At 36.2% G+C, this 25,824-nt stretch overlaps 1 protein-coding gene across 6 annotated transcripts in view; it reads right to left on the bottom strand.

The window, feature by feature from the left end:
* RFX3 (regulatory factor X3) overlaps positions 1-25,824 on the bottom strand; it is a 118,447-nt gene that overhangs the window by 44,230 nt on the left and 48,393 nt on the right. For all 6 annotated transcript variants that reach the window (XM_072358981.1, XM_072358976.1, XM_072358975.1 and 3 more), the window contains 2 exons: positions 13,228-13,352; positions 4,608-4,705 (listed from right to left, as the gene is read on the bottom strand). In XM_072358981.1, coding sequence (XP_072215082.1) covers positions 4,608-4,705; positions 13,228-13,344 — 215 coding nt within the window. In that variant the 5' untranslated portion in view covers positions 13,345-13,352. The remainder of the gene's footprint in view (positions 1-4,607; positions 4,706-13,227; positions 13,353-25,824) is intronic.

A 25,824-nucleotide genomic window follows, 5' to 3' on the forward strand; every position in this document is an offset into this window, starting at 1 on the left:
GAGACAACTGTATTCAGTGAGAATCCAGCAAATGTAAAAAACGTCATATCTGGTAAATTAAGGTGCAGAACAGAAATGGAAACCACAGACAAATGAATGCTTTTCTGTTAGAAAACATACACAAAATTGCTGCAAGAGGATTCAGAGGATTCAGTGTAAGTAGAAGGACTCCATCACTGATCATATTTCTCTAGGCATAGAAACTGTGACAGTGATAACTTGCTGTAATTCTTTCTCATATGGAAGCTATTGACCATCAGTGAAGAAGGGATAGATGCTAGCAAGTACCAGAAAGATTCCAGGAAGATAACGATTTGAACTGTATTCATAATAACTCTTTTTATCATACAGATAAAAGAAAATACTTCAATCAGAGAAAAAGTTAACTGTTTTTTGCATAAATCGTGTGTTTACCCATATAAACTATAAAAATTGTAGTACCACAAAATAGTGAATAATGTGAGGAATATAGGCTACAATTTGGATTCAACAGCATTATCAATTCTTAGGAAATTTCAACAAGTAAACTTTCTTTGTTATACAAGAATTGGTTAAAAAAATGTCTATTTTGAGAATAATCACATTACATACATTATTAAACACTACAGTTTTAGTAAGATGAAATTTCATGTCTAGATCAGGGGCCTTGCTCGGCTTCTTAATACACGTGCAACCACTATATTCCTTATCTGTATCAATTCAGACAAATCTGCACATGTCAATGCAACAACAATTCATTTTAGCTTCAAGCTTAAGTGATGTGCTTGACAAGCAAATGTGTTATGAACCATAAACAACTGTAGATATCATCAAATATTCTCAAGCATGTGATAAGCTTCACAGTGCAAGCCCAGTAATATCATGATGCCCACAAATACAGTAAAACCAAGTATTGTTAATTGAAACTTCTCCTGCAGAAGCTGGCAGCCCGTGGCTTGGATGGGTACACTCTCGGCTGGGTAAGGAGCTGGCTGGAGGGCCGGGCTCAGAGAGTGGTGGTAAATGGAGTTAAATCCAGCTGGCGACCGGTCACAAGTGGTGTTCCCCAGGGGTCGGTGCTGGGGCCTGTCCTCTTCAACATCTTTATTGATGACCTCGATGGGGGCATTGAGTGCGCTCTCAGTAAGTTCGCAGATGACACTAAATTGGCTGGGAGTGTGGATCTGCCTGGGGGTAGCGAGGCCCTACAGAGGGATCTGGACAGGCTGGAGAGCTGGGCTGAAGCCAATGGAATGAGGTTTAACAAGGCCAAATGCCGAGTCCTGCACTTCGGCCACAACAACCCCAGGCAGCGCTATAGGCTTGGGGCGGAGTGGCTGGAGGACTGTGTGGAGGAAATGGACCTGGGGGTACTGATTGATGCACGGCTGAACATGAGCCGACAGTGTGCCCGGGTGGCCAAGAAGGCCAACGGCATCCTGGCTTGTATCAAGAATGGTGTGCTGAGCAGGACTAAGGAAGTCATCCTGCCCCTGTACTCGGCATTGGTGAGGCCTCACCTCGAGTACTGTGTCCAGTTTTGGGCACCTCAGCACAAGAAGGACATGGAGGTACTGGAGCAGGTCCAGAGAAGGGCAACGAGGCTCGTGAAGGGCTTGGAGAATCAGCCCTATGAGGAGAGGCTAAGGAAGCTGGGGCTGTTTAGTCTGAGGAAGAGGAGGCTGAGGGGAGACCTTATTGCCGTCTTCCAGTACCTGAAAGGTTCTTACAGTGAGAGTGGGGCAGGTCTCTTCTCACTAGTGACAAGTGACAGGACGAGGGGAAATGGCCTCAAGTTGCGCCAGGGCAAGTTTAGGTTGGATATTAGGAAGAACTTCTTTACAGAAAGGGTGGTTAGGTACTGGAATGGGCTCCCCAGGGAGGTGGTTGAATCGCCATCCCTGGATGTGTTTAAGAGCCGTTTGGACGTGGTACTCAGGGATATGATTTAGCAGAGGTTGGTTTTTTTTTTTTTTTTTTTTTTTTTTTTTTTCTTAGAGATGGGGTACTGGTTAGGCTGCGGTTGGACTTGATGATCTTCAAGGTCTTTTCCAACCTGGATAATTCTATGATTCTATGAAACCTAACTTCCTACCATTAGAATAAAGAATCAATTAATTCAGATATTTCTCCTAAATAAAGTGCATCCTTTGTTGCTATTGTATACAGGTTCACGCTAGTTTACAGGTAATTTATTTTGCAATAAAGGGAAACTCATCAGACAGACTGGAAATTTTGTTCCAGTAAAACCCTACACTTAATTAATGTCTTCACATTAACGATGAGCTGCAGATTATGAGTTTCATTACTAGGGTAGATTTTGTAATGTATCCTACATCTGATTTGAGTTATAATTCAGATTTTGATTTAGCAAAGTCAAAAAATAAATATATAATCATAGAAAAACATCCTAAAAGACAAACTAGTGATCACTCCTGTCAATCACATCATCTACAAACTTAACTGTTTGCTGAAAGTATAACAGACATTCTAGAGTAGGAGTATGTTGACAAATTGGCTCTAGCATAGTTCTGTGAATTTGTCAGGATCCACGAAACTTGTCTTTCACACATCTCAGTATGATGGACGGAAAAAGATGAACTGCAATCTAAACACTTGCCTAAATATTTTTAGTCTAAGAGAGGTTGGCCTCTGTGTTTTCTGTCACAGCAGAACTCAACACAGCCTGTGTCAGCTTTGTTTAGGGATGTGGTAAGCTTTTGGTTCACTTTCAGGATATTCTAGAAGTTTGAACTCTTCTATTTAAACAGGAGCAAGAATGTAGAGGATTCATTCTTTTTAAAAATTCTTATCAAGGGCCATAATTACTTTGTCCTCTGAAGGTTTATTATTTTCAGGGGAAGATGCATTCTGAGGCAACGACATTCAGTGGAGGGAAGCATGTAGCAAAAGGGCCCACAATACAAGATTGATAATTAGTTTTCAAATTACCCTTTGTCATCTAGGAAAGAGGAAATGTTGGCATCATTTATTTTTTAGAAAACTTTTCTACATTAAATATTAACTTAATGAAAGCTTGCCAGTGTTGAAAAATGTTTATCTTTAATTCATGGAAAACAAATGGTAACAAGTTCAGAAACATTACAATCATCACTTACAAATGATTCACTCATTAAAGAAGTACAAGCTATGTTATACAAGCAAGTACCTATTTCTACCTATTTTTTTTTTTTAGCTATATCATCAACATCAGTATAAATGTATAGACTCCTGTATGCAAACAGTATTTTAGGGCTGTTTGTCCCTTCATAGCTTTTTAATATTTATTTTTCCCAGCCACCCACTTATCTTGTATTTTCTTAGATATGTGTTTGAATGGTTTAGGTGGGAGGAGACCTTAAAGATCATCCAGTTCCAACTCCCTTGCTGTTAGCAGGTTTGCCACCCACCAGATCAGGGTGCCCAGGGCCTCATCCAACCTGGCCTTAAACACTACAAGGGATGGGACATCTATAGCTTCTCTGGGTAACCTGTTTCAATGCCTCACCACTTACTGAGTGAAAAATTTCCTCCTAACATCTAACCTCTCTTCTTTAAAACCATTCCTCCTTGTTCTATCACTACCACAATGTGTAAAAAGTCAGTCCCAATTCTGATTATCATCTCTCTTAAGTACTGGAAAGCAGCAATGAGGTCATCCCTGAGCCTCTTCCATGCTAAACAAGTCCAGTTCAATCAACTTTTCTTCCAAGGAGGGGTGCTCCAGCCCTCTGATCATCCTCATGGCCCTCCTCTGGACCGTCTCAAACAGCTCTACACCCTTTCTGTGTTGGAAGCTCCAGGCATGGATGGGGGATGAGCAGAGGGAGACAATGACCTCCCTCTTCCTGCTGGCCTCCCCTCTTTCAGTGCAACCTAGGATGAAGTTTACCTTCCGGGCTGCAAGCACACACTCCTGTCTCATGTTGTCCCGCTTCAAGCCAGGAATGAAACTAGATAACTTTCAATCGTTCCACAGATTATTCATTCTATGTATCTAAACTAGCACATTGGTGAAAAGAACTTGATGGAAGAAAAGCATGTTCAGGTGGACAGGAAGTAATATCCAGAAAAGAGGCTAAAGAATCAGCAAAATAAAATGGCTTTATCCTCCTCCCTCTGCCCCTCTTATTCCTCCAGAAAAAAATACTTTTATTGTTTCATTAAATAAAGGAATTAAATTATATTACTATTATACATTATTATTATTATTTACATTATTTACTTTCACAAATAAAAATCCAGCCACTGCAGGATTTTATGTATTTACCGCTAGAACTGCAGCCAAGAAGACAGAAAGAAGAAAGCCTATGGGAAGAGACCTTTTCTACTAAGACAGTAATTGCTATAATAGCAAATCTTACTCATAGACCTAAAAGGTGGTTCTTCAAACAGCACTATGCTGGATGTGTAATTTCATTTGAGACCAACTAAAACAATCACAAGAATTCTTTTTACACAACAACTGTATCATAATAAACTGAATTCAGCTTTCAAATCATGATAGTTTTGATTCAGTCATTTTTCTTTCTAGCTTAAAATACAGTTGTTGAAAGAATGTCATTGATGATATATATTTAACTTTACATTTTAGTACACATTCATATGTTAATCATTTGCCAACTTACATAGCTCCATTAGTATAGACTGTGTCGCTTCCTTCAACGTACTGAACCTGGGTTGGGTAGACATGCTGTACTTGCTGTACAGTTTGCACCTGCTGCACCTGAAAACAGGAACATCATAAAACAGAGATACTAGAATAAAAAGAACCAAAGCTTCAGTGCATTTCCTGGCATCTAAAAGTCAATGTTCTCGTAATTATTAAGCTGTGACATAGTACAGAAGAATATTGCTTTTACAAGATATCTACATTTCAAGTCTAGTAAAAAGAATCTTAGCATTCAAAATGTGTGTACATGCAGCATGCATGCTTCACTACTAAAGACAGCACTAACTAAAAAAAATAAAAGTATAAAGTAAAGCATAATTATGCTTTGCAAGAAGGAATTACATTTACTAAAGAGAAAAGTATCCTTTGCCCACGCATTGCTTTTCCTTATTCCATTCAAATGTGAATAATACAAATCTTAATATACAGCTTAACGTGCAAAAAAAAAACCCACACAGCTACAGTGTGCTCCACTAAATTCAGGAATAAAGGTTTAGATCAAAACAGTTCAGCATTTTGCTTAATTGGAGTTAAACTACAGTGGTAAGAGGCTTTTTTGAGTAGTATTTTGACTCAGAGGTACATCAATGGATCAAAACCTCCACTCTGAGTAACTCTTCTTCCACAATATCAGAAGCTACAACACACTCCAAGGAAACCTGCTTCTAATGTTAATGTGATAAACAAAAAGAAGCAATAAGATACTATTATTTTCATCTACATTGCTAAGATAGCATGTCTGCCTTGCTAAGCATATCATCAGACAATTCCTTTGATTCATATGTTATGTACAGCAGTTTCAAGTTATGCATATTTCCTGTCCAGTATTAATTTTTTGTCTTTTGCTATAGCAGAGATTAAGAAATCCATATTTTACATGAGCTGTTTTTGAGAGACGCTGTATTTTAGCTCAAGTGCAGTCTAGAATCTAAAGGAAGTAAAATGACTGAAAGACTTCACAGACTAGCAAACCTTGCAGTACGAATTGAATAAAGGAAGAGCCAGTGCGTACATTTATGCAATGGATTTAATGTAAACTATATGTAAATGACTGCTGTTTTTCTCAGATGTTTTGCTAGGAAGCAACTTCATCATGATCCAGTTGCTCCTGAGAATTGCAAACATCAGATATATTTGAATCTCAAACACTTGATGGATCATCTCCCAGAGCTCATTAAGAATATCTTCATTTTAATACCTTAACTCCATAATAATCTGAAGAGTTTTAAAATAGTCATAAATTGCATAGCATATGACAGTATTGACTGAGAATGCGAAAGGAAAATTTAGATTTTCACAGGAAATTTTTCTTTGTTCTGTATTAAAACCCAAATTCAGAAAACTAACAGTATTTTGAATCCAGCTTCATTAGCATGATAGATATGCTGATGCATTATACCATGGTTAAACTATCTGTTAAAAGTTAAAGCTTTCTGATTTGTCACATAAATCATTACATAATTGGCATATAAATCTGAAATACAAATTCTGCACTAAAAAAGAAGGCTCTATGAATATTTCTAAATATTAAGGTAAAATGTTGATCTTCTTCACTGTGAAACATATGCCACAGATCACAGTGGTTTCAAAGCCTGACTCTAAAAGTATCTTCTCTTTTTGGGTGATTCTAGTTCTACAATGACCTGTAATTGATAGAATAGTGATCAGAGCACTGAACTGATTTTCCTAACCCATATGTGGAGAAAATATCTTTAAAGCAGGCTTTGTTCTTAGAACCAGTAATTTGTAACCTGTTATGTAATGGATTTGTTCCATTTTCTGTCCCAGTAGTAAGGCTGGGAAAATGTGAAATTATGCCATTATTAAAATGTTTCCATTCAGCCTCTCCCAAAAATCACTTCACTCCCTGTTCGTATGCAATGAATGTGGCTTACTCCTTATGAAAAAAACCAACAGAATACAACTGTATTTTATTAATAAAATGAATTGATTTCCTCCCCACAACCTGCACACTTCCTGTCAGCAAATGCAGGTCATGTTCCCATTCTGTACAAGCTATTATTTTCTTATAGCAAGAATATAATACTCTTGGATGCAACCTGCTACCATTTCAAAAACTTTGGATACAGCACTGTGCAAAACCAATACCAAAGTAAAGAGAGGCCACTGTAAGGAGGAAGTGTTTAGAATATGTATAAGATTTTAAAGCTTAGCATCTGTTAGATGAGCAGTATCTATTAGGAAACAGAAAATTTTCAAAACTTGTCTTACTCCTGATTTGGAGACAACCCAACTATTCAAACAGTTATAGAAGAAAATATATTAAAAATAATAATAATAATTCAGCAATTACAAACTTTCACCAATTTTTACATACACTATCTATTAGCCTAATATGCAAACACTACCATTATTAATATTATCTGCTTAGACTAATAAAATAAGCTTTCTTTGTACTGCTCAAGTTAAAAGTTCTATGGAGCTTTGTTATACAATGCTTTAAATTCCACTTTTATTTCCTATTTTACTTCATTTTGGGAAAAACGTGTCCATGAAAGTTAAATTAATTTAAGTGCCTTTGGATTGTTACTATATATATATATATATATATATATATATATATATATATATATGTATATATGCATATATTCTCCATGGGTTGAAAAGTATTTTAGAAGAATTTAGCTAGGGGGAAAGAAAACACCACAGGAAAAAACAGTATTTATATAAACAATAAAAAAATATTTTTTTTCCTCTATTTGTTATTTTTAAACATTTAACTGTTACCTAAACCAAAATGCCCTTACTGTACAAAACAAACAAACAAACAAAAAAAAACCCAACCACATCCCAACAAAACTCCTCCAAGAATGTTAATTCTTCCAGATTGAAAACATAATGAAGCAGTTATGAATTATTTATTACTAAGTATCTAAGTATCAATACTTAAGTTCAATAACTGTATGTTCATGTGGTGGACGGGTCATGGGAGTTGTTGTTACTGACAAGCTAGAGGAGAGAATATTAGCTGTCTGGCATAGGAAGTAATGGGTTAAATAAGGTCAAACAGAGGATCTTTCATTCCTCTTGCTTCAGTGATTCTAGCCCGAAATAACTGGAAAAGGATTAGAAGTAAGCAGCTAAAATGGTCCAGGAGAACAAGAGAAATATGAAAACTTACTTCAATATGCATGTGTAATTATAATCACTAGTTGAAGAAAAATAAATTATATTCTTAATTATGAATTCTGAAAGGAACAAATGAGTGACTAACATATTGTATCTATGAGAATTTGTCAACAAAAGAAAGCGAATAAAAGCATACTGAAATGCAGAAAATACTTTTAAGAGTAAAGGAAATTCAAGAGAGAATTTTGATTAAGTGCTGATGCTCAGTCACTAGTAAACAAAGAACAGAAAATCAGAGTGAAATATATAAAGAATCGTAAACCTCATTTGAAAGAGTACATATTCACAGTGCCTATGCAAATACTTACATATGCATTATTTTCTGTCCTTAGCTATAAAAATTATTTTTGTACTCTCATTAGTCTGGAATTCTTTTGGCAAACAAAATATAAATAGCATATGCTGTAATATTTTAAGCACATTCATATGTATATAATGTTTGATGTGAGGTTGTGATTATGTTTCTCTTATGCTGAGCATGAATTTGCATTAAGACTAATTTTGATTAGCAGAAGTCTACATCTCTACTTTAATGAAACAATTACTTCATGAGGTGATGGCCACGGTGAATGTTGACTACAGTAATTGCTTTGTCCTACTTTAGATGCATTGATATATATTTATAAAACTGATTATTATATATGATTATTTTTTTTATTTCTCCAGTCCTTCTACTTTTCATGGCATAAAATACGAAGTGCAGTTAATTTTTAATCTTTAGAAGTTTGCTGCTTTGTGCTTAAGCGCCTGTTGAAAAAGCAATGATATGTTAATGAAAAAATTCTCATATTTGAGGAAGTAAACTGAAAAGATTCCTCCAACTATTAAGACAATTTAATTACTCTCTCAGCACTTTGGCCTTAATATTGATATCTTGAATCTTGATCTCCCCAGTACAAAAAAGACAGGGAGGGCCACAAAGATGGTGAAGGGCCTGGAGCATCTCCCCTACGAGGAGAGACTTAGGGAACTGGGTCTGTTTAGCCTTGAGAAAAGAAGGCTGAGAGGGGAATTGATCCAGGTTTATAAATACCTGAGGTGTAGGAGCCATAGTGGCAAGGCTGGTCTGTTTTCAGTAGTGCGTGGGGACAGGACTAGGGGAAACGGGATGAAACTTCAGCATAGGAAGTTCCGCACGAATGTGCGCAAGAACTTCTTTACAGTGAGGATGACGGAGCACTGGAACAGGCTGCCCAGGGAGGTGGTGGAGTCTCCTTCTCTGGAGATATTCAAGACTCTCCTACCTGTGCGACCTGTTGTAGGGAGCCTGCTTTGGCATGGGGGTTGGACTCGATGATCTCTAGAGGTCCTTTCCAACCCCTAAAATTCTGTGATTCTGTGATTGATGCTTTTTGCTTGCATGCATATATTTTTGTCCTGTCACCAATCTCTTCCATCATATTTCAACAGTGACTATAGCTGTGCTGCACAAAACCAACTGCCAACACTGCAGTATTGAGTAAAATGTAATCTGAGATTTTCAGTAATTGAATTTTAATTTTTTTTCTGTTTTAGTAGGGTTTTATGAGATCCACATTTATACTAGCTATGTGAAAATTAGGGATTTGTTTTAGCTGAAAATATCAGGAGGCACTCTTTTGCTCAAAAGACACAGTGCTTCAATACAGCTGAAGAGGAGAAATGCTCTTATTCCATCCTTATGCAGTTAGCTCTTATTCTGGGCCAATATTTTATATTTGCAAAAGATATAGCGCATATATAAACAGCATAATTTGAAGAGTGGTGTCCTCAGGAGTAAGTACCAATGACCTTTAATATCTTCATCAATGACATCAACAGGGGGATTGGGCGTACCCTCACCAGGTTTGCAGATGACACCAAACTGTGTGGTAAGGTTGATATGTCAGGGATGGGATTCCATCCAGGTATAGACAGGCTTGAGCAGTGAGCCCAGGTGAAGTTCATGAGGTTCAACAAAGTGCAAGGTCTTGAACCCAGATCACAGTAACTCACACTATTGGTACGAGCTGGAGGATGTGAGAATGGATCACATCCCTGCCAAAAAGGGCTTGGGGGTACTGGCAGACGGAAAGCTGGACAGAAACCAGCAATGTGCCCTCAAGGTCCAGAAAGACAACTTTATCCTGAGATTCACCAAAAGAAGCGTGACAGGCAGGTCAGGGGTGTGATCCCTCTACTCTGTGCTGCTGAAATTACACCTGGAGATCTGCAACCAGGTGCGGAGTCATCAGTCCAGGAGAGACAAAGACCCATTGGAACACACCCAGAGGAGGGCCACAAAAATGATTCAAGGAATGAAACACCTTCTGTATGAGGACAGTCTGATACCTGGAGAAGACTCCAGGTAGACCTGATAACAGTATCTAAATTGGAGCAACAAAAAAGAAGGGAACAGATTCTTTTGTAGGGTCTGTTGTGATGTGACGAGGGGAAATAGTTTCAAGCTGGAAGGACAACTTGAGTTGGACAGAAAAAAAGGTTTTGATGATACAAGCTGTGACGTATTGAGTCAGATTGCTCAGAGAGGTGGTGCACGTCCTGTCTTTGGTGACACTCAAGGTTAGGATGGACAGTGCTTTGAGCAACATGCTCTAGCTGTAGGTGCCCTTTTCATGGAAAGGAGTTGTACTAGATGGCCTTTTAGGATCCCATCCAACTCAAATAATTCTATGATTCTATGGTTTTGTGATATCTTCTGAGCATTTAAAAAAAAGACACCGATACCATGATAAGAACTTCATATTTCTATGATGACGTTTAAGCATGGTATATTAGTGGGAATGCAAACATTAAAACGAAAAACTTCACCAGGAAAAAACGAAGTATTAGGTACGCCTTTAACATTGACTTAAAAAAAAAAAGTATATCTAAAATGGCCCTATTAACTAGGAATTTAATAAATAAAAATACAAGTGAAAATACAGAAGTTTCAGAAACTACCATGCTGTTCTAGATAGACAAGTACACATTACAGTATCTAGAACATGTAAAATTCCAAATATGATCTATTGTTTTAGTAAATAATATTAATTTAAGAATATAATCTGAATGTGAATATTCATGTACATATATTGTGGATACAGATAACATTATTATCAAGTATATCTTAAATAAGCCATACGAAAAAAAATACAGCTTATATGATATTCAACCAAAACCTTTCATTGCATTCTCAGCATTTGTAACTGAGCATGTAGAAATAGTGAAGCCTCTGTCTCCCATTAGTGAAATGATTTTTGAAACCAGCATTTTTCCTCCTTATTTTCTTTAGGCAAACTGGCTTGCTCTTAAAGAATACACATGAAGCCAAAGACTATTTTTTTGGCAAACAAAACTCACATGTAGAAAATTCTTCAGCATAGATCACATCTACAATTTGAAAGTGATTGTTTCAGTGTTCGATGTTCTTTTTTTTTTTTTTAATTTTTTTTTTTAATTTTTTTTTTTTAATTTTTTTTTTTTTTAATTGTAAGCCTATAACTTCACATTTTCCAATGGCACACCATGTCCATACCTTCACTCTTTCTTTTATCCTCACCCTCGCTGATGTGTATAAATATCTTTTAGATTTCAGATTTACTGAGAAAATATCAGCCATTTTGTTTCCTTCTCTCTAAATAGATATCTCCCACATGACATGTTTTAATTATTGCAATACAGTTTGCATTGACTGTTCCACATAATCATTTATTCTTTGATCCCTGCAATATTTTTCAATAAACTCTCTTTCTTGTCTCAGTTGATCCATTCAGCTTTCTTTTTTGGAACACTATGTTGATTCTTACTGTTAGAAACATCTAAAAATATAATGTAACATAAACACAAACAATGCAAAATACCAATGGAATATGGAATTAAAAGGGAATACTTTGAAGCAGTAGTATTAAATGAGGGAGATGTAGCAAATGACTGTTTTATAAACTTGCACACTGCAATAACAATAAATCTAAGGCCTAATCAAGCCAGGAAAAAACAAACAAACAAAGTCATCCACTCCTTGACTTCAAAGTTTTGATATGACTCTTACATTGATAAATTGGAATAACATCCAATAGAGAATAGATTATATAGCTAAATGCATTAATACTGTGGGAAAAATATAGAGCCAAATATATACTATAGGTTTTCAGAAAAGTAGTAATTTTGCACAAAGCCAAGCTCATTCTTTATCTGACAATAGAGAAATGCATAAAAGATCCCATCTTTACAGCTCAATCAATGTAATGATTAGAACTAAGGAAGTTCCCTATATGCCACTAACTGGTTACTGATCTTCCATCACACTTATCAGACCTATAAATGGATCAAATTCGATATGTGAATTAGACGACCATAAAGGTAACATATTTGATTAAATAGGCAAGTCTGTATCACTCTGTATAGCCATCTCTTATCTGAAAAGCTGAAGTACAGAAGTAACAAACAGCAAATCACATAAATTGCATTAAGATCTGTCATAATACAAGAACATAAAAATATGACAGATTATATAGATCATGTTTCATAAGGAAAAAATTCCTGATACTTTACAGAATTTAAAAAATAACTAACCAGACAAAATCTCCTGCAAAAATTACTGAATTCAAACATCCAGAGAGCACCAAATAAAGACTAACATCTACCAAAAGGTCTCTATTTGAATCCAGTAGGATTTTAGAACCATACTTGATAAAATGATGAAAAGTCAAGTTAGAGAATAGATTACATTGTTTTATAAATTACTTCCTGTTTCCATATTAGTGATTTTGAAATTGTCAAGTCAACTTTTGATGAAAACCAGCATCAGATATCACTCAGATTACCTGTCACATGGACAGCTAATTTCTCTGTAATCGAGAAAAATCTTGGACAACAGTCATGTTTTTCATATTTAGTTCCTATTTTCAAACTTCCAATTTTCCTTTTTCCCTCCCGTTTTCATCAGGCTTCTGGGCACTGTGTGAGTAACCAACTCATATGAGAGAGACATGAACTGTGCTGGCTGTTACACAAGTCTTCCTACTTTTCTGACACATGCACATAATGAATACTTTCATGATGTAAAGATTTGCAGTGAATCAAGCATATAGATGCATTTTTCACATTTATATTGCACTTGCTTGGAACCACAAATTAAAGAAGAATCATATAAGCAGCATATCTATTCATATAAAGCTGTAAGTGTAAATATTCAGTAAAATTAATTTAATTTTGATGAGTTATTCCATAAAGAATACAATAATCTACCACTGCCAGAATCACATGGAGTATTACTGGTGCTTTTCAGATGCCTTAGCTTAAGAACAGACTCTGAAAACAGCTTTCCTCCTTAGATAGATATTTTAATTCCAACAAAATAAAATCATTAAAGTGAAGCAAAACAATTCATTTAGCAGTCTGCTACAATAACATGCTCTTCACTCCCCTCCTGACTTTTTTTAATCTTCCCAAGGCTCACAACCTACCTGTTGCTGAACTGGAACTTGCTGTACTACCTGTGTGGGCACTGCTGCCTGGCCAGCCACAGATGTCTGTAAAGTCACAGTTGAACCTGTATCCGACCCAGCTTCTGATGTCTGCATCGTGGTCTCTGAGGAAAATTAAGAAGCAAAATTAAAAGGTTAGTGCATCTATTTATTTTATTACTTTGGCACTTACTATAACACACCAATTTGGGGGTTTTGTTACCCTGTTTGGATCATAAAATCAGTTTTTCACACAAGTTTGATGTTAGCTTAAAGGCTTTTCCCCTAATAGCATACAAGATATTGCAATTTATTTATTTATTTATTTATTTATTTTTAATCTTAGCATTATCTTACTTACATTCAAAATGTCTTTTGAATATAAAACAGAAATATCTCACTTAGATACCTAAGTTTTGTCACTTTGGGGACAACTCAGCAGTAAGCAAAGTCTTCTCTAGACTTGTAGATAACTGGTCAATATTCAAATATTTTCCTTGTCTGTCTTCTTGAATTACATTAAAAAGTCTGCATGAAATTCAAAGATAAACCAGACTACAGAGTGGAGGGATATAATCTGGAAAGATTCTGAAAAGCATGTAATGAGTCACAGTGAAAAAGAAATCAAATAACCTTCAGTAGAAAATATTAAATCAATCACTGTAGTTGTAAATAATAATAAGTTCATTGCCAACAAAGCCACACAGAGGTATGTAAGTAGTAGAAAAGCAGCAAGAATTGTGACACTGACATTTTAAAAGGAACAACTGGAATCTGGATTCAATACAAAAATGGTGATAAGGAAAATTCCTTATGAAGAAAATTTATTAAAAAAAGACAACTGAGGAAGACTTTTGCTCTACAGGTAGTATACAGGGAACTATGGGATCCCTCTATTTTGTGTAGCAGAAACAGCTATACAACAGACTGGAAGGCAAATCAACATTAAATGAAAATCAGGAAGTAGATTAAAAACTTAATAATAACTGCAGTTAATATTACTGTATTAACCAGTATAAATAATAACCAGATGAGGCAGTTACTTCATTGCCTAATACATTCAAAATGGAAGCTCGTGTGCATCTGTGAAGGATTACAGTGAACAAATACATAGTAGTAGTCTCTAACTTAAATGGTATCCAAAAATCTGACTTGCCTTAATCCCTATTCATCTATATTGGTACCAGTGTATTTTGTCAAGCTGAGGACCAGTATCACTAAACATTAGTACTATTACAATCCATACTAAATCCACAGTTCCTATGAAAAGTCTACAAATATTTACAAGACCATTACATGATTTTTTAGCTTAACTGTATAGATACAGGTGGCTAGCAGGGAAGAAAGTACCATTTAATCTCCACCAAAGGACCCCCTCCAAAAAAAAAAGGAAGATCTACAGTATTTTATGAAAGAAAACCACCACTGAAAATGTAATGACTCGGGGATATACTAATTCATAGAAGGAAGAACTTGTTATTGCATAACTAAACCTAGAAAATTGATCAGCAAATTCAATATTCTCCTTGATTGACTACTGAACCATCTGAAATAACAGACCTTCCTTAAAAGGCTGTGTTCCATAGTAGTTTAACCTGATTTAAGGCCAGGTTTCTGCAGTCTCTCCTCCCCCTGACTCACTTTGCATGCAAATTAGCTTGTGCAGAAAATAGGCATATAAATTTGGAATGGGGTAAGGGACAGAGGTAGGACCTTGTCTGCTGGGAACAACATTGGCTTAAACTTCATGGATCCATGCCTATGGTACATGAATGACTGAACTGCTTTTGCAATATTCTGACTGAAAAACTGATGATCAAACATGTCTGAAGCAAATCAAGTTACTATGATGTCTGACCTCTATATTTCTTTATAGGATGCCTGGAAAAAATCAGAACACAGAAAGAAACCAGATTTCACAGATGACTACTGAAATGTTAAAAATCCTAATTAAATAAGAACTTAAAATTCTAATTGAAAATGGGTGTCCTCAGGATAAATGCATTTACTGTGAAAGAGCAAATTCCATCCCTTTTTTGTGTGTTTATAGAAAACACAACATAAACTCCAAAATAAAATTATTTAATTTGAAGAGGAACATCACATTTCACATATCAGTCTATTTTAACTGAACAATATTAACAAGAACAGTCAACTTCCAGCAATACAGTCCTGGAAGAAAATTCTGTTTTCTGGTGCAATCATAGAACTCAACATGAGTTGTAGATGCACAAAATCAGACTTCTCCACATTGTGAATAAATGGAGTTAGAGAGTTAGAAAACTACTTTTTGCAAACAAAGGCAAAATGGGGAATTTATGTTTTATGTAACTATGCCTACAGTTACCTATGGAAATATTATATATAGCACTGATTACCTTTTGAAGAGAATTACAGCACAGCACAATGGGATAGTGAGTGTTTCTGGGGGTACTAAAACATAAAAATTGCCGTAACAATAACAACATTCCCAATGGAATACTAATGAGTATTTTTGCTTTAACATTTTACTTAACTTTTACTTAGAGAATGTAACAATTTTCTAAATTGAACAGTTTGAGTTTTACTCATTTCTTCCTCAGCATCTAGCCACAGCAAATAAGAAAAACTAGGTAAGAAATTTGAAATTCTTAAAAGAAGAAAAGCAATGAAACTGGCTGTTACAGGAAACCGTGAGCTTCAATTTGCATTTAATCTCCTTGCAGATCATCTTTTAAATACTAAAGTCAAATATTTTTGTAAAGAAATATTCTTACTACTTAGAAAGCAAAGTTGACTATTAGCAAAAACTCTTTTTTGTACTGAAATTATTTAGGAAAAATATATATATATACTATTTTGCATCTCCGATAGGAAGAAAAAGTGAGCAATCAAAAAGAACTAAAAGGCTTTATTTCCTAACACCCTTTAGCATTATTTGTAATTACATGCTGTTTCCCAGTTACAGTGTACAAACATGTCAATCACTGGAAGGGAGGAAGAGTGCTAACTATAGTCAGATATCATTATGACTGGTAAGAATCTCTTCCATATTACCACATCTACATTAATTACCACAACACATTGCAGACACAGTACTTGATCATTACAACTGCAATTCAAGATGCTCAAAATATCAGACTGGGGTTCTTCAGTCTAAGAGTGGAATATCATACGTTCCTGTCTTTGCAGCACTTGTCAGGGCAATTGTCTGGTTGACATTAGTGTAGAAAAAGATGATAGCTTTGTGACAAGAACAGAGGAAACCCAGATTGTAAGTCAGTCATAAGTTACTGTGGAGATGGGCAGACCACAAATGCCAGTAGTCAAGAATCCAGTATTTTGAACCCAGTCCTATAAAAGGCAGTGTCCACAGTAATCATATATAAGACATCAAAGGGACACATGAGAGTAAATCCAGAGATTTTGGGGAGAGAACTCCAATGAAGAACTGAAGACACCTCTTGGAATCCCATGGCCTATCCTCAGACAACCCACAGTACAGCCAGCACTGCTACACTGATCTGACAAACTTTTTTTTGATGACAGATTTTGTCATCTCATCAGTCTGTACTTAGCATTGGTGAGGCTGCCCTCAAGTACTGTGTTCAGTTTTGATGACAGAAGTACAAGAAAGACACTGAGGTCCTGGAGCATATATCTAAAGAAGGGCAGTGAAGCTGGTGAAGTATCTGGAGCACAAGTCTTATTAGGAGCAGCTGAGAGAACTGGGATTGTTTAGTCTGGAGAAGAGGAGGCTCAGGGAAGACCTTACTGCCCTCTACAACTCTCTGAAAGGAGGTAGTACTGACGTGGGATTTGGCCTCTTCTTCCACCTAACCAGTCATAGGACAAGGGGTAATGGCCTTAAGTTGAGCCAGAGGAGGTGATCATAATGCACTGGTGACTGAGTTCATTTAATCTTCACACTGCCAGTCTAATGCCAGCTATGCATTTAAGCATTAAGCCCATACAATGTGATGTGCTGCTCTACCTCATAGTCACACTTCTATCAAGGTATGAAAAGGTGTGAAAGACAAAACTGTTTTTCTTTTCTGTCTCAAAGCTTGCTTTCTAAGGACCTTCTGGTAGTAAGATTTAACTGACAACTGTGAATTATATAGGGGGGCAACTGACGGATGTCACTGTGCCACAGTACCTCTGCTTATGATTATAAAGATAAGCAGAAATGGGACAAGCAGTTTTTTTTCCGGGGTGCAGCTTGAAGGATCTGACCACTGCAAAAGGAGATAATGCTTGTGCATAGTTATGAAGGCACCACTCCCTGCTGGCTTATTTGTCGGGCCAGGTATGTCACACTAACAGAGAGAAAAGTATAAGAAAAAACAACTAAGAAATGGAGAATAAAAGGCCATCACTAAACTAAGGACTTTGGAGAAGAACTCCCAAAGAGAGGAAAAACCGATTTGGGAGAACCCCCCTGGTCCTGCCTGCTGCAGAGCTTCCTGGCTTACTTCCATCCCCCATGGTGACTGGACGAGTTCCTGAGATCAACAGACCTACTATGAACAATGCTGGACCCACAGTGGTGACTATCTCTCTCTTGCGCTCTACAAAAACTCCTTGCTTTTATCTTCTTTCTATCACCCATCTTCCCTTCCCCATATCCCTGAGCAACCAGGATTTGTAATAAACTGGTTGGGCTAACATTTGACCCACTGTGTCTTAATCTCACTGACAAGTATACATATATTAAAAGAACCTCTTCTCCCTCCTATAAATTGGAGCGAGACAAAAGGATGGAGCACAGACCCACCAAAAAGGTCCTGGGTGTACTGGCAGACAGAAAGCTGGACACAATCTAATAAAGTGCCCTCACAGCCCAGAAAGCCAACTTTATCCTGAGAGGCACCAAAAGAAGCGTGACCAGAAGGTCAAGAGTGTGATCCCTCTACTCTGTGCTGCTGAGATCACACCTGGAGATCTGCATCCAGGTGCAGAGTCATCGGTCCAGGAGAGACAAAGACCCATTAGAACACACCCAGAGGAGGGCCACAAAAATGATCCAAGGAATGAAACACCTTCCTTATGAGGACAGGCTGAGAGAGCTAGGGAGACCTGATAATGGCCTTTCAGTATCTAAACTGAAGCTACAGGAAAGAAGAGGACAGACTTTCACAGGATCTGTTGTGACAGGACAAGGAGAAATGGTTACAAATCTAAAAAGATGAGATGTAGTTTGGGTAGAATTTTCTGAAAAAAGTCTTCTACAGTGAGGGTGGTGAGGCATTACAACAGACTGCATGGAGACGCGGTGGAAGCCCTGTCCTTAGAGATGTTCAAGGTCAGGCTGGTCAGGGCTATAAGCAACCTGCTCTAGCTGCAGGAGTCCTGTTCATTGGAGGGGATTTGGACAGCATGACCTCTAAGGGTCTTTTCCAACTAAAATAATTCTATGATTCTATGACTAATAATCTGATAGGCTAATTGGTAGCTCTATATTCAGATTTATCAGAAAGTAGGTCAGGATGGATACTGACTATCTGGGGAAGATAAACTTTGCTGACAGTTTTTCTTTAGCAGAAATATACCTAACAACTTAATATTCATTTACTGAATCATCTTTCTGCTCTAAATTCTTATCATAAATGCAATTATTTACTATGGCATATTACACCTTACAGATTTATTCCTGCAGATACCACACAGAAAGTATGAAAGTAAACTTTTACTGTCTTCCTATTTACTGTTAATTTATCTAACATAATGTTCCTGAGTCAGTCAACATATTTCTTTTACACTGCCTCAGTGTTCCTTAAACACATTTTGATTATCTAGATTAGGTCTCTGCATTTCTCACCTCTGCTACATATAAGCAACAGTATTGAATATTTCATCAGAAAAGATACCATCCTAGCCTAATGGCAGTCAGGTGTATCACAAGTAACAGATGCTTGTTTGATAAGGATTCTTTTTATTTTGGCTAATTAAAGAGTTGGACACCCCCACCTGTTAATGATTTTGCTTTGTATAGCCAGAATGGAAGCTACATAGGGCACATTTTGAAAGAAAGCTAATTAACCCCTCTGAGTGGGAAAAATATATTGCCCAAGCCCAGCTGCTGAATGTGATGAGATTAGTAATTCTTCAGTCTGGCAGACAGAACACAAGCAAAGCTCTTATGAGGAAAATTACCTCTTTCCTGCACATTCTGTATAATTTCATGTTGTCTGTTAAGTTCCCTAGCAATTTTTTTATGCACTCCGATTTAATGGGATTTCCTTCTGTTTTCTAGACTTGAAACATCAAGTCTAAATGGTTGAGGAGTCTAACTCTTATCAATTACTAATCAAACAAGATTGGTAAAATGTGTCATATTAATGATTACTGTTTATTTTTCTACTGGACTACTTTATGCTGAACTAATTTACTTTTTATTTCTTTTTTTTTTTTTTTCCAAAAAGAGTTTTCAAAAGTTTTGTTCAGCTACGTATGCTTTATTGTCTACAAAACGTAATGCAGCAAAGCAGAAAATAGAAATGTGTTATTTACTTTTAAGTGTGGTAGGAAATTTCTTTTTTCTCCTCTTGAAGGCTAAATAAAACAAATCAGAAGGTAAAGTGACCAAGACCTTGTAATAACATGCAGTAATGATATGCTTTTAATGGTCAGAATAAAAAGTTAATCTTCCTATCTTAAGCATTTACAATAAAGAATCATCAGTTCACTCATAACCACACTCATAATCACACTCATCGTGTGCCCCCGGTGGCGCAGTGGTATAAAGTGCTGCTTGCGGCACCGAAGGGCCCGGGTTCGAATTCCCCCCTGTGGCGCAGGGGGTAGAAGTGCCACTTCGCAACACAGAGGGCTCGAAACCCGGGAGTTGGACTCGATGATCTCTAAGGTCCCTTCCAACTCGCACGATACTATGATACTATGATATGATAAAGAATTTCTGGCTATTTAATGTGTTTTCAGAGCAAAGGAAAGCTTCTTAGAACATCAACTTTCAATAAGTAACCCAGAACACTTGTTTCTTGACCAACAGCATAAATTGAAACAAGTACTAATAATATCCTAGAGTTTTAGATAAGCATTCCTTTTTAATATTTGTGTAAACAAATATTTTATGAATATCAGCCTTCAAACAAGAGATGCTGAATGGAGCCAACTGTAGTCATTAGTAGTAAAGTAGGGAGTTTATACATGCTATTCACAGTGACAAAAGGTAATATTATAAGTACTTGTATAATCTATTAATATATTTCCATGTTCTTAATAATCAGGTTCTTAATAAACACTATTTGATTATTTGCCTTAAGATTCTTACACCAAAGAAAGCAGATGAACACTGCTGCTTTAAGGGTAGGTTGCTAAATATTGCAGTTAATAACATAGATTTTGTTAATCTTTTAATCTTTTTAAGGATCTATAGGATGGGCAGTGATTAACTGAATGGCACAGAATAAAATAAATAAAGAGATACTGTGTGTTCACATATGATTCACATTAACATAATGCTTCAATAGCAGAGTAATAGCAAGAGGAAACACATACACACACAGGAAGGGACCAGTAGAAGTGGTTACTGTTGCTAACTAACTCCACCAAAAGCACAGTAATAAAAATCAAAAACTATGTCAGGACAATTATTAGGCATCTAAGAAAAATACTAGTCAACAATTGTCATAATGAAATTCCATGTTTCCAGAAGATAATATTGCACAAGCACACTGACACTCAAGCTGAGTGACTTGTCATAATTCTTTCATTTTTATCTATCTACTAATTTTATCTGCGAACACTTCAAAACGTATCAATACACATTAGCAACAAGATTACCTTCACAATCAATAGGACAAAACAAAACTCATGAAGAGGTGTTTTACTGAAATGATATTAGCAAGTACAACAGTTATGGAAAACAAATCTACCAACTCATCAGTTATTTTAATTCTATTACCAGACACTAATTTTTCGATCAGAGATTCTGTAAGTGGAAAAGCTCAGCTGATGTTCTTGATTCTGACAACAATGTGAAAAAGTGTGAGGAGTAAGGTGCTGATACTGTGTGTCAACAGTAGGTTGTAAAACAGACGGTGACAACAAGGTATTGGGTTCTATGACCACTGGACTCCAAGGATCACTGTCTGCTTACTAGAGATAGCATCCATTTCAATAAGTGGGGCAAAAGTATCATTGCCACCAGGACAGCTCATTTTATAAGGATTGTGGGGCCAGAGTTACCAGCAGTTTTGTAAGGGAATAGTGGACAGAACAAAGGGCCTGGGGTGAGATGAATGAAAGGCAATATGTAATCAATGAAACAGGGCTTAAGTGGTGCAGCCTCAAGTATTTGCACATAAGCAAGAAAGTCCTACAAGTCATGAGAATGGATAAACTACCTACACCCCTTCAGGGCTGGGTGGCTTCTCCGAAGGGCTTGTACAGGAAGGCTCAGAGCATGAGAAACAATGAAAAGAAGTTTAACATCTGTATGCATTTCCAGGGCTATCATCAGTATTGCATATATACAGAATTCTTTATATAATGCTTCTTTTACAGATCTTCTTGGATTTCTCAAAGGACATAGGCTACAGCTTTAATTAAAAAACTGCAATTGGATGTTTTTGTTAACATTAACAGATCCTGAAAAAGCAGTTGAAAACAAAAACTGGTCATTTTAGGTTAAGTACTTCCATGCAGTATAGTTGCTTTAATATCAGATTCAGATATAATTCCTAGCTTGATCCAAGACCTTGTTCTGATGCACCAATGATACTTGTCAAATTTTCAATGCCACTTAAGATTGTTCCTGGCATTCAAGCATTTGCTAACAGTAGAATAGAATTTGTATAGTATCTTTGTAGATACTCTGGAAATCTGTTTTTCTGGGGGGAGGGGAAGGTCGGGAAAAGGAATCAATCAAAATGGATTTGTTTGGATTTGAGAAGTCTACTGTTATGCAAGGAAAGAACAAATAAGCTAGAAGAGTAGTGAAACAATGCTACAGCTGATTTAACTGGCATTCCCACTCTTGGAAGTACTGAAAACTGAACTGGACATGCCTTGAGCAACCTGATCTATTTAACCCTGCTTTGAGCAGGGGATAGACCAGATGGTCCAATCCAGCCCACGTTATTTTGTGATGCAATTTCTAAAGATTATAGCCCAGTAGTTGAAATAGAGCAGAAGTGTTAAAATACATTTTTATTGCATTTAATTTTGAAATAAATAGCAATGTTGAGTAATATAAAATACTTCAAAACTGATGTCATTTAAAGCCCTATAGGTTTTCAGAGCCTCCAGCACTATCAAATTGGAGATATAACAGCTTACAAAATTAGCCTACTTAAAAATCATTTAGACCATCTTAGCCTTTCCTAAACTCTCATTCTCTTGTAATTCTAGGGTTAAACATTTTCCTTCAATTTCTCTGGGTAACATGTCCATCTCTGAACTAAATACAGAGTCTCTTGAATAGAAGATGCACAGGTGAGTTACTTCCTTTCTGAATGCTATGAAATACCTTGATAACTTCAGAAAAAGTGCATCAAAGTACTTCTTGTGATAAACAAGATTATTTTCTAGTTACTGGAGTTTATTGCTATGGGACAGACTCCTCACAAGCTCAGCAATCAGAAGCAGCATTTTCTACACGACAGTTGTAGCAAATAATACATAATGGAGAAACAGTCACTTGTCCATGTCTCCTCACCCTTCAGAATTGAAGAAAGGCAAGACTTTTCTAAGTCACATGGCACTCCAGTCAACTTCCCCTCCTTACAGAAGTCTTAAAACATTAGGATTCCAAGGAGCAGAAAAATCCCAGTGGGCATTTTCGAGATGCACAGTCCACCCCAAAGAAAAATTAACTGCATTAAATTATTTCCTATTTTTTCACTCATTTGTTGATATGGTAGGGTAGTGTTGCTAAAAAACAGATTAAGCACAGTGCTAACAAATTTCACATCTAGTCAGTGTGCTATAATTCAAAATTACTAATTAACAAACTATGAGAAGACCTTCACTTGCAATCATACTGTTTTTGGTTTTGTTTTAATGGGATATGTCTTCTAAATGCTAGTGATGATGTTTATCCTGTAGCACAGTTACTCAAATTCTCAAAAGTCACCAGTAATCTAGCACTGTGTGTCTAAAACAATACAAAATTTCATTTAGAAAGGTATGTCAATCTAAGAAATCCTATCAATATCCTTTCCATATCTCAGTTACCTGTTCTTAACTCATCCAACATCTTGAATGGAGACAAACATACCAAACCAATGGTTATATTAATCTACACTTGGGTTAACCATCCACTATGCCTCTTAGTTATTGCTACTTTCTCAGTATCAAAAGGGTTTTGATATAATCAGAAAATCTGGACAGTTCAAGTTCTTTCCTTAGGCTTTATTTAAGCTTTACATTTCAGGAGAACGTACAGACAAAGTGAAGAACCATACTAATGAACTGCAGCAGCTGACAAGTTTGTGTAAAGAGAGTACATATTGAAAATCAAACTAAGAGAAGGTACTGACTGCTGGGATGTTGAGAGTGAAAACTGTTCCTCTGCATTTGATACACTGTGTTGTGTGATAAATGCAAAAGAATAAGAGGAGTAGACCTGAAGGTTAAGTTTGAAACAAAACTTTAGAAGACAAAGATGTTGAGTTTTTAAAGTAAGAATATTTCCAATAAACAAGACAGAGGAAAAAAGACAGTTTGGATCTGTACGTTGTCTTAACAAATGAAAGATGAAAAGAATACTCTTAAAGAAAAACAGAAATATGTCTGAAATTTCTCCATCACCTGACAAGTGGAAATAATGAGAACTAGTTCAAAAAAGGTAGGAAATATGAAATAACATACTCAGTACACTTCGTGTAACTTCCTCTTATTAATAATGAATTTCACCACCATCTTGTTCATTCACCCTGACTGGATTACATCATGATACCTTATTGACTCCAGCTAACAGAGACAGGGAATTACTTGTTCTTTCTCTGCTAAGAACCTTGCATGGTTACACTAGCATGGCTGTTGTTCTTGCTGTCCTTTTTGATTTCTACAGACTTTTTGTCTTGTAGCTTTTGTTCCATAGAACGTTTTACAACTACTTTGAGTCTTCCTTACATTGCAGAAATGACACAAATTATACTATACTTTCTTTTCATACGGAAAGAACACACTGCTGTCACTATTTAGAACTGACTTAACTGACATAAAGGAATACATACAAACTTTCAGTACAGAAGTCAGTTTAATTCTTACAGAACCAATATACCAAACATGCAATTCCACCACTATTTCATAGAGCTTACTACTTACCTTTTCTAGAAATATCTAGTTCTTACTTTACCCGTAACACAAATCACTATGGACTTTATATCATAATTTAAGGACAGCAACTGGAACATGCCAAATCATTTGAACACAGCTAAAAGCACCAAGTGCTCTCAACTACTCACTCATTTAGCATATGTGGATAAATACTACAGGTAGTTCTGCCAAGTTTCAACACAAACATGCAAAAATTCAACCACTGTATGGAGAAAATTTTAGCTGCAAAAGAAAACTGACCCAATAGTCAGACTCTGCAAAATTATATGTTTTAAAAAAGCCTACTGAAGATTCACTTCTCCCAGTGTAAATATCAATCCAGATATGGTATTTATGTCTTAGTATGTGAGATCAACTGATATGTAGAGCAGTGACTACATCAAGCCTAGATAAATGCTGATTAGGGCGAGGAGGACTGCAGTAATTTTGCTCTCCTTTATTTCTATAATTCAACTTTCTGCTACAGAGTACAATAATGCGTGAACTGAGTGTAAGATTTATTTTTTCCATAAATATTTTTTCTTTAAACATTGATTTCATATATTTCATAATGTTCTTCTGATGTATAAAAATACTCCCTCCTGTGCCAAATACTTTATGGCCTTCTGCTCCATATTTTCTTTTAGTTGTAACTGTGGAAGTGAAAAATTAAACAGTTTCCTGTATTAAAATAAAAAACATGGAAACATAATTCCCATTGTACCAAGAAAGAAAAAAGATACAAACTCTGTCATCATAATTAAAATTCTCACAGTCAGCTAAAATGTCAACATCTAGTATGTTTCCAAGTGGTTCTTCATTTTAAGTGAATCAAGATAATGCACAATTATATCAACTGCTTTGGAAAGGCAGGAAAAATAAAGGTAGCTCAACTGAGATGAGATATAAAATAAACACAATGACAATACCTACAGGCATTTAAAAATGGACATATTCATGCTCTGGTTTCTGTTGCACCCATTTTATATCCATAATGAACATGTTTACAGATAAGCCAAGTCTAAATGGCTTATTCACAACTGAACTGTCAAAGCTGCTTATTAATCAGTGCAGCCAGTCATATTTGCTACTTCAATTACTGTATTTAAGCACATCAGGCAAAACAAAATTTCTTTATGAAGTGCAAATTATACAACTGTAGAACACTAGAATGAGATGTATGCTTTAACACATACTGCAAGAAAATACACTGTGAAATACAAATGACATTTTCTTCCTGACTTTCAAATTATTTACTAAGAGAAACACTACGCTTTTCCTAAAAATGATAAAGTCACAGTAGTATACTAATTGTAACTCTGTGATTTCCTA

The sequence above is a fragment of the Excalfactoria chinensis genome, chromosome Z (genome assembly GCF_039878825.1).
Source record: "Excalfactoria chinensis isolate bCotChi1 chromosome Z, bCotChi1.hap2, whole genome shotgun sequence".
Classification (NCBI taxonomy): Eukaryota; Metazoa; Chordata; class Aves; order Galliformes; family Phasianidae; genus Excalfactoria; species Excalfactoria chinensis.